The sequence below is a fragment of the Alligator mississippiensis genome, chromosome 5 (genome assembly GCF_030867095.1).
Source record: "Alligator mississippiensis isolate rAllMis1 chromosome 5, rAllMis1, whole genome shotgun sequence".
Classification (NCBI taxonomy): Eukaryota; Metazoa; Chordata; order Crocodylia; family Alligatoridae; genus Alligator; species Alligator mississippiensis.
Window position 1 is genome coordinate 127,695,896 of NC_081828.1, and position 10,710 is coordinate 127,706,605.

Below are 10,710 nucleotides of genomic sequence, written 5' to 3' on the forward strand. Positions count from 1 at the left end.
GTGTATCAGCAGATGCATGACGAACAGAACCAAGGAGGTGATACTTCCCCTCTATTGGGCGCTGGTCAGACCGCAGTTGGAATACTGCGTGCAATTTTGGGCGCCACACTTCAAGAGGGATGTGGATAACCTGGAGAGGGTCCAGAGAAGGGCCACACATATGGTTAAGGGCTTGCAGGCCAAGCCCTATGAAGAGAGACTAGGGCACCTGGACCTCTTCAGCCTCCGCAAGAGAAGGTTGAGAGGCGACCTTGTGGCTGCCCATAAAAGTTCATCATGGGGGCACAGAAGGGAACTGGTGAGGCTTTACTCACCAAGGGGCCCCTGGGGGTTACAAGAAATAATGGGCATAAGCTAGCAGAGAGCAGATTTAGACTAGACATTAGGAAGAACTTCTTCACAGTTAGAGTGGCCAAAGTCTGGAACGGGCTCCCAAGGGAGGTGGTGCTCTCCCCTACCCTGGGGGTCTTCAAGAGGAGGTTAGATAGGCATCTAGCTGGGGTAATCTAGACCCAGCACTCTTTCCTGCCTATGCAGGGGGTCGGACTCGATGATCTATTGAGGTCCCTTCCGACCCTAACATCTATGAATCTGTGAATCACCTTTAACCAGCCCCTTACCACCAGTACTCTCACGGGTCCCTGGAGTCCTCCAAAAAAAACCCAAAACAAAAAAACTCCTTTTCTCTCTAAGACACGTGAAACCCATCTGGCTCAAGGGCTATTTCTCTTAGTAGCCTCTCTACTATGAAACAGATTTCATCACTGCAGGCAGACAATATCCTGGGCTGCCCAACCCAAAAACGTCTCCTTCTGCCCACATCTAGAAGTAACAATTGTTTTTAAGTAGGCATTCCTTAGTCACTTGGCTAAATCATGCCCAAATCTATAAAGATATACAAAGACAGAATACCATAATCTGTACAGCAATAAAAGCAATGTAAATGGAAATAGCAGAACATGAGTTTTCCCAATGAGAGCACACATACCATATCAGTACAATACAGTACAAGAAAACATTTGTGACATGCCACAAACCACCCCAAAACATAATGGGGTTTGTGACTATGGACAAGTATAGAACTGGGTTCTGGGTCCTCATTTCTGAGAGCTGCTTAAGCATTTTGCACTAAACTCATTGATGAAATGCAGAAACAGGGGCAATCAGACTTTATGAAGAATAACTTACAAAATAAGCAGTCAGCCAAGGTGACCTTTTGGTCAATGTAAGGCCAATTGCCATTTTAATAAGGTTAGACCTATCTGGCATCTGATGCCTGCCTTACTGACAACTAAGGTTAAATTTAGGTGAACAAAATGTTTGAGTGCATGACTTAAGACTTGTCATTTACCTAAACAATTTAGTGGATGCAAAAATGAGAAGATTTTTCTGTTCTTAAAATAGCAAAGCACTTCAAATGGGTTCTCAAGTATTTTGACAAGTTTCAGGCATCCTTAATGTATGATACTTACAAAGACCAAGATTGGCAAGGACAAAGGTACCATCAACATTTCTTTATTTATGAGCTTAACTTTAGAGATTCTCCCTCCCAAATTTAGATTTAAGCTTTTAAAAAATAAGTATTACAAAAAACCCACCGATTTTGAAAGCATCCAGCATTATGCATTAGTTTGAGATTATGCATAAGGGAAATCAACAGAGGATGTCTATTTTTGTCCAACACCGATAAGTAATTTTAACTGAACTAAACTGAACTGAAACCTTGTTTTAGCTACTGACATAACTATACAGGAATGAAATAGGATAGTGTCTAGATGGTTTCAATTGTCTATTTTCCCATGGAAACACTTTTAAGTTTAGAACAAGTTACTTTAGTTTTTAGTTAACAACAAAACATGCTTTAGAGACATTCTGAAAAAGGCAATATAATTTTCCTATTTGCAAGAAGTACAGGTATGCTTCAAGCAACCTATTATCTATATAATGTCAGACAAGAGCACATACAGTTAAGATATTTCTATCTTCTATTAAACAGAGGATACTTTTACAATTAGAAGATTACTATAATACAGAAAGAATAGCCCTTCCACCAACATGGTCTTATTTTTTCATTGCTTATACGTACTTTACCCTCAGGTCAAAATTCTTCAAACTGGCACACAGTAACTGCTTCAATACCAATTTCAATGAAGAACTTTCCCTGGTCTCAAAATAAATTATTATACAGGGAAAAGGTTTGAAAGATTCACACAACAGCAAGCAACCCAATTATAATTTATACCATTCACCTAGCTGAAATACATCATCATCTAAAGATGTGCCCCACAACTTATACACTGCCCAGTTAGACAGGTCCAATCTAAAGTTACCAGCTTCCTGCCAGCCAAACTCTGTGAAAGGTCTGGCATTAATCAAGGAATCAAGTAAAAAAAAAAAAATCTATTCATTTTTTCCACTCTAATGAATATAAAAATTAAATCCCCCTTCCAATCAATAGGGTTACTTTCCTCATTACCACCAAAACAATTCATAATGCCTCACCAAATAATTTAATACTGAGTAAATCCTCCAAAATAATATATACTGTACCATCTTACCCTACGTAGTGACCAGTTTAGGCTGTTCCTGTGGAATTAAGTGAGGATCCTCAAAACACTCTCATGCAGGAAAATACAAGTCCTAGCTCCTCAGGGAGACCTTCCTAAGAGCATTCCTTGTCATGCATACATCCACCAAAGCAGTAAAGAGATGTTCACCATAACCTACAGCAGACAAACTCAGTATTCCCTGACAACAGATATATTTTTGCACGTTTAGGAAGACATCACTATAGGAATTCTCTAGTTCACATTTATAAGGCTTTCCTGCAATAAAAAGCATGCAACGATTTCAAATCAGACTCTGCAGAATTTGATATTGTGCTTAGTTAGTTAAGTTTGTTAACCAGCCTGAACTAAAACAATGGAGTCCTGCCCTTAAGTGTATGTCTACATGTGCGCTTTAATGCGTGGTAGCCTATTTTACTGTGCATTAATCATGTCAAAACCCATGCTAATACGCTCAAGTGCAGTAAAAACAGGCTACTGCACATAAAGCGTCACTAAAGAAGCACATGTTTTCAATACCAGGTCTTAGGGTAGCCAAATGCACATTTATTTAGTACCTCACCTCAGAGGTATTAAATTTAATAAGACAGTAGCAAAAGCACATTAATGAATGTGTAGATGCACCCTATGGCTTGTCTTACAGTTTAAGTAGTTTTTCCTACTTCATATTATCAGAAGCTAAGTGGAAAAGCACAGTTAGTATTGCCAAAACACAGGAAACATTTGCTTTACAGCCTTAAAATAAATAGCAAGTTATTGGAGTTAGCTATCTTTGTGTGGCAATCCAATGTGATTACTACCTTAGTTCAGATTTTTTTTTTAACAATTTAGACAAAGTATCATTCACTGCAATTTCTAGTCTGCAAACTAAGTGAAAAAAGGCTAACTCTCACTGTTCGTCACCCCCAAGTATAACCTACTTTTCTCCTTTTGTCCTTCTTTTGGTATGTTCATGCATTACTTACATTTTTCACTTCAGAACAAATATATAATACACTACCATTGAAGGAGCTACTAATAAATATATAGCTAACAGCTAACAAGTGAGTACTTATGTGAAGCCCCACAATGAAAAATGAAGGGGGAGTGGAAGGCTAAGAGAACATTTTAGAATAGCCTTCTGGAATATTAAATAAGTCAGAGCCAGGATATCAGTGCTGCAGGGGGCAGGGGAGGCTGCCCACACAACACATGGCTAGGAGGGGGGCTGAATGGACTGACCATGCAGCATGAGCAACTGGGGGGTGGGGAAAGAGGTGGGCAGGGAGGGGGAAGAGCTCGATTGCCCACATGGCCCACAAACCTATATGGCATGGGGGGGGAAGAAAACCCAAACAAAACACCAGGCTGCTCATGTGGCCAGGAGGATGAAGGAGATGGGTTGCCTTGCACAGCAGGCGAGAGCTCTGGAGATGAGTGGCCCCCAGGTCTGCAGCAAAATCACCATGGGGCCCCCAGCTGCCCAGAAAATAGACAGCCCCAACCTCTATATCAACTATTGTTGCAAGCTCTCTGCAGGCTTCAAGGAAACACTCTACTCTGTTTATAGTTGGTTTTCTTTGTAACCATGCAAACTAGAAATGCTTCTTTAAATTAAGGCTTATGGTTCTCTAGCAAATTTTGTGGCCAAAAGAAATACAGGATACAAAGAATCCTGATTACAGGTGATGTTTAAGGAGAAAAAAGAAACCAATTTGACCTTTCAGATCTTCAGTTGGATTTCGTGCACTAACAACTAGGAGATACATTCTTACTTATCAACTGGAACTCAAAAATGTTTATACTGCCAAAAACACTCTGCCACCATTTTTGCAGTCCCTTTGTGGAGTACACCCATATTACTATTTTTTTTTTTATGAACTAGCACAAACTCTGTTGAAAGTTGCTTATCATCTCCATTTCTTTAATTAAAGTGGCAAGTACAGAAAGTACTCTAATGGGGTTATTCAAATGAAGCATCAATAGCTGCAATATGTAAAATATACTCCAAATGTAGTCTTCTTATGAAGATGAGTCACCATCCAAATGCATAAAGAAAATAACTTACCTACTACCATGAGTGTGAATTCAAATCCTCTCTTCACAGACTTTCTGTAAACTTGATTTGGGAGATTTGCAAATCCCACATATCCTTCAAGGTTCTTCTGTTGCTAACAGAAAAAGAAGAAGCATTTGAAGCATCTCTAATAGCTGTTAATATTCTTAAGAATTGTTACATCAATCTAGGAAATTCAAGACATTTACACATCATATTGTAAACTTGTTGCTGCAACTCAGTAAATTCTGTTTAAGAATTTATTTTTGGCTCTGACAAGCAAGACTGAGCAAAAGGCTGGCTGGCTAGTCAGGCCTTCTACATTGGTAATATTTTGCATCAATATAGCCACATGGTGATCATTCTAAAACTTCACTGATTAAGAACAGGTTTACAATTCTTCCAGGACAAAAGCATCTAAAGATGCAGATGGGTGCCTTATGGGATTTTCAGAAGCATATAGCCAGGTTTAACTCCCAGCAGGACCAGTCATCCAGCTCCCAGTATGATGAACGTAAGCTAAATACCTTCATAAATCTAGCTCATGGTGACCAGAAACCACCTGTCAATTAAAAACCAATTAATGTGTCCTTTTTAAGAGAATCTTTGCATTTTAACTATGACATATTTTAGTGTCACTGATTATTTTTATATTTATTTTTGCATATGTATCATGCACATTTATGATAGTTTTACTTAATAAAAATAGTTTTAAAATTCTAGTTTTGTACAAAGATAAAAGTGAAAATATCTTATAAAGGTTTGATTCACTACCATTTTCTACCAGGAAGTAAGAGAGATAAGAATGGAGAATAAGGCCTTAAGTAAGTGCCTATTTTACTAGATAGCAAAAAACCAACAAACATTTGGTGGAAAGGCTACATATTTAACTGTAAATATCTATGAGAATAAGCCTAGGACAATAAAAAGTACAAAAGCAAAACAAGATTAAAGGCAAACTGAGATTTCCTGTTTGCTGACTTTCATCATGTTTCTAACAGGTGATTTAGAAGTCAGAATGAAATCAATTCCATGCCACTTGTTTTTTTAGGACTTCCTACATTCCTACCTTTTAAATTCCTCCAACAGATTTTGAAAACTATTTCGCTACTTTTTCAGTGAAACATTTACCTCCAGACTGTGAATAATGCCGGTTTAGAATATCATATTTCTAATACCTAAAGTAGTTTAATCTTAACATTTTATCCTCAGCTTGATTTTCATCCAACTGTAACTTAAGAGTTTTAGTTCAGTTACTCAACTTCAACATTTATTTTTACTATAACACGAGTTGTCATGTAATTGCAAAAGTAACAGTACTTACAGCTACTTTGTAAGCAACACAATTCCATCATTCAAGGTTCCAATTATTGATAGGAAACATCCACAGTGACAGAGCAAAAGTGAAGAATTCCAAATGTTGCAATGATCGGCCCAGTGACACACAGCAGCAATACAACAGAAACAGAAAGGAAACAAAAAATAAAACGTTACTTACATTTGATCAACAATAGTCTACAGCACTGTCTATTTATGTTTTTTTTTTTAATTAAAGTGTTTTCCATGCTATAATACCAACTATATTATAATTCTAAAACCGTAATTCAAGCCTCCCTTCCCATCCTCCCCCCTCATGTATGCAGTTAAGATAGATATATTTCATGATAGCATGTTACTTCCACAGGGCTCCTACCTCACTTGGTGACCAGGATACACTGTCAATTTTTTTTAACCCCTATTGTTTTGTAAGCTTGTTTACTGCATTCAAAGTCTGAAACAAGTCTTGAATTATTAAAATGTCTTTAGGATGGTTTCTATAGCACACTTGCAACAGCATGCAAACTCTTCAAGATGTTAATTTTATTTGACAATAACTGTACAGTGAAATTATATTATCCCCATTTTAAAACAAGAAACACACGAGGTAATATTAACTTTAATCTTTTAAATGTCAATTTTTGGTTCCAAACTTGATATCTATGACCTTATCTTTCACAGTATTTAGCACTGTAATACTACGACATGTTCAAGGCACAGTTCCACTGTACTTTACTTGGCATTATGAGCAGTGAAGCATTTCTACAAGCCTGGCTCCAGGTGTCTTGAATTCCCAGAAAGTGAGGAAGACAATTAGTGGCCACAAATGAAAGTTTTTCAGCTGCATGGCCTGCCACCATCATCACAGAGCAACTATGTGGTAGCAACATGAAAATAATTTAGTTGAGTGACATTTAAATGCTTCAAATCTCAAGACCATTCCCCTCCTCTCTCTTTCCAGAGTTTCTTGCCTTGCTCTCTGCATACTTCCCAACTTTCAGAGAAGTGTACTGAGGGTCCTCTAGACAGCAGCTTTCTTCAATTCACTATCACGATTTATTTAAAAATTCATCATGTGGAACCATACTCTTCTCTTCCCCCACCTTATGTCAGCAGCCAGGTTGGGGACTTCTCATTGCTACTACATAGTCACTTCAAGTAAACTGTTCCTCTGTGGGAATCAGCCATTAGAAGAGAATGACATACAAAAAACTAGAACTCTTGGTTCCCAAATGATACCTTGTATTAGACCAACTGGAAAATGGCAAGAAAACTGTCCTTTTCTTTTAAATAAAATTCTCCCTTCCACTCCTCTTTCAAAAGTCTGCCTGCTTGCCCTCTGTTACTAGCCATCCTATGTAACTCTGCTCCTGACTAATCACCTGCAACTACCCTGGAGTCAGGTTGATTCCTGGGCATCAACATCTGGAGAAAAGGAAGAGTACCTCCCTCCTTTCACTTCTGCTGTCCGTCACCATAGGAGCCCCTCACTTCCCAGCCGACAGGAAAAGCAACTGAAGGCAAGTCTTTCTTAGACCACAAAATTCCAGGGCTGAGCATTCGCAGTCAGTCATTCTGTGGAATTAGTACGCAAGAACTGTTTGACATGCCAGAACTATGAGCTCATAACAGGGTGGAACATATTCAAAATCAGATTTTTTTTTTTTTAAAAGGCTTATAACTTGGCCGAGGTGTAAATTTTCATGGGGGACAAAGGAAGAAGCAACCCTGGGGCTAGGCCACCATCCTTACCAAAGCTTCTCACTGGAATTACGTATATTTTTTAAAACATGCTTGGAACAATGCGATGAGTTATACATCCTAAAAGATGACCGCTAGCTACCTACAGCACACATTAAAAAATGACATTTGCTTTATTTAATTGCTAATGTTAGTATTTTAATTCTTTCCCCATGAACAGTTACAAAGATAAAGGAAATTTTATTTTATAAATATTTCAGAGGTGGTAATTTGCTGCAGTAACAACATACTTTAAGAAACTCAGATGTATTGAAAGCAGGATTTTCACTGCATAAAAGTTTGTTTCCAAAAGGCTTCAAGCTTCCAAAATTCAAAGCAATATCATTTTTTCCAGTAGAGATGCCTAACCATCTTCCCTAGAGAATATTCGTTTTTTGCTTCCATATTTCTGTGCAGCTAACTACACACTCACGATGCTGGAAATAAAGCTTAATTAGCATTTTTTAGGTAAAGAACAAACAAACATCAACAAACAATTTATAAGACTTCTTTTTTCAACATAGTGTATATCTGAAGAAATACAATTCCTGCAGTGTTAAAAACTATCTAAAGCTTTCCAATGGACCTTAAAAGATTCCTAAACTTGCTCAGCCTTTAAGTGGATAGCATAGTGCTGTTAGAACTGGAATACTAACCTGGTGCCATTAGTACCAAGGTATATCAACAAAGCTGTGAAAAGCCCCAATATCTCGTTCCAGGCAGTGCTAGTAATATTATTTTCTTTTAAAAAATTACCAAATTGATAAACTGCAACACCACACCCTGAACACACATGTGTGGTACAAATACCACAAAAGGGGAAACCATTTATTCTGGCTTATGGAATTCAACTTATTCAAAAGCTTCTGCAAGTAATTTTTTTTTTCTTGCTTCAATATTTTGAGTTAATTAAAAACATCTGCTGAGTAAATGATGACTAACTTATGATCTGGGTGGCAAGGATTTAGCCCGGACAGAAAGGAAACTAGCAGTTCTAGTCTCACCAACAGGCACCAGCTGTAGCTAGTGGAAACTATAAAATAAGATTTTTAAAAGAGTAAAATAACCTTGTCTACAAACGTGAAAATTTGAGGTCCAGCCTACACTTGAGAAAAAAAAAAAATCAAACTTGCTTTTCCATTGAACAAACTGAAATGCACCTCACAATAATGATTCTCTCTCCAATTACAGTTTATCCTTGACATTCCTAGGTACGGGCATGTCTGGTTGATTGAGTCATCATGAAACACCAGCACAACTAACTGATACACTCAACTCAAGAGCTGTCTCTCATCCAGACTCAGTTAGATCTGGAAGGGAACATGGTATTTGAGAGGCTGAAGAGCACAGGTAATACTAATAACTCTCCTCTTCCTCTTACAAATTCAAACACTGATCATAAACTAATGGGTCTCAACCATTTTTAGACTTAAGGCACCCTGCAGAAAATGCCTACTCTTAGCTTTCACTTATTTTCTGAGTGCAGAAAAATTACAAGAAATTCTTCAGTCGCAGAGAACTCAGAAAAACCACAACAGGTCAAAATGCTTTTGATGCTATAGATTACTATTTGAAATCTCTATATTTATCTTGTAAATCAAGTGCAGATGTTTACGCTCCTAAAAGGGCTAACATTGCACATCACACTTAAAAGGATCCTGCAACACCCTCGTTGAAAATTACTGTCATGTAATTGGCTGAGACTGGTAAGGCACCTGTGGTTTGTTAAAACAAAAGACTGAATGAGCAAACCAGAAACCATTCAACAATTAAGACGTGACATAACTAGGAGACCAGAACAGCAGCATCCTGGGAGGTTATGGGAAAACAAAGGTAGAGCTCAACCTTCTCTGGTAGCAATGAATGGATCACCTGATGGGAACAGGAGGGTAGGATTAGATGGTGTGAAAAACAGTGCTGAGGAACAGAGAGATTGGAAACAGAACTCAGGTGGCAAAGCTAGGCAATTCACCAGTTAAGGGAGCAGTACATTTTAAAAGCCACACATCTCAATCATAAAGGCACAAGGGCAAACTTTAACTAGGCCCAGGTTACCCAGAATGAAGGCAAAACAACTAGGTGCTATAGTACAGACAAGTCCAACAAAATGAATTAGACAGCTATTTAGAACAAGTCATTGTATATTTTGTTTCAATTTTATCATTCATTCGGGTTAGCTGAACAGAGCTACTCTATTCTTTCGTCAGGAGAGAGCAACTGATACGTTCCTGTGTGTATTTAAGAGCATATTCAATAGTCATTGCTACAATATTTCTTCTATTTAATGTTTAATATTAAGATAAAACCCTCTAAAAGAGGGTAAGGAAGCATACCGGGGGAGTAAGTCAGAAGAATAAGCTCTTAGCCAGCATCAGGAAGAAAAACAAATTAACAAACGTCAACTGTATTTTACATTGTGTCCAATGACACTTCTATTCTAACCTTTCTTCCCACCTCTTTACCTTCACTACTGTCTATCCGATTTATGCCAACACTAAGCTAAAGTTGCTAAAGCTATCTAAACATCCTTTACCTGAGAATCATAAGTTATCTGTAAAAGTTTTCAATTGTAACAAACACCCAAGATTACTGCAATAGAGATGAGAAAAATCTCTCTCACAGGTTTAGTTTGTTCATGACAGTGCTTTCTCTATTCAGTTTGTGGTTTCTCACATAGCAGAGATCTACAAAATGATTACAGCAGCAACATTGGAAGATGGGATCATCAGGAATAAAAGGAAAGGACTTTAAAAAAAAGCACAGTACCTAATCTGGTTTACAACTCTCATGAAATCAACTGGACTTTGTTGACAGTATTCCTTGGGAAAGAATGATTTTTCTCCCTAGCAAGACAGTTACCCACTTTCAGATGGGCCATTTTAAGTGCATTTTCTGTCTTTACACAACAGAAGGAAGAAGTGTTCTTTTCAAAATTTACAGCTGAATAGCCATTACAGTAAGTGTCTGTAGAACAGGGGTGGGCAAAATGCAGCCCGGAGGTGGGATGCAGCCCAGCAGGCCATTCTGTATGGCCCACAAGGCCCCTAAAAA

General features: G+C 38.0%; 1 protein-coding gene across 2 annotated transcripts in view; it reads right to left on the reverse strand.

The window, feature by feature from the left end:
* The window catches only part of SEPTIN7 (septin 7), a 98,156-nt gene extending 92,144 nt beyond the window's left edge, over window positions 1-6,012 (reverse strand). For both annotated transcript variants that reach the window (XM_059728687.1, XM_059728686.1), the window contains exons 1-2: window positions 5,927-6,012; window positions 4,615-4,717 (exon numbers count right to left, since the gene is read on the reverse strand). In XM_059728687.1, coding sequence (XP_059584670.1) covers window positions 4,615-4,624 — 10 coding nt within the window. In that variant the 5' untranslated portion in view covers window positions 4,625-4,717; window positions 5,927-6,012. The remainder of the gene's footprint in view (window positions 1-4,614; window positions 4,718-5,926) is intronic.
* Window positions 6,013-10,710: the final 4,698 nt, after the last annotated feature.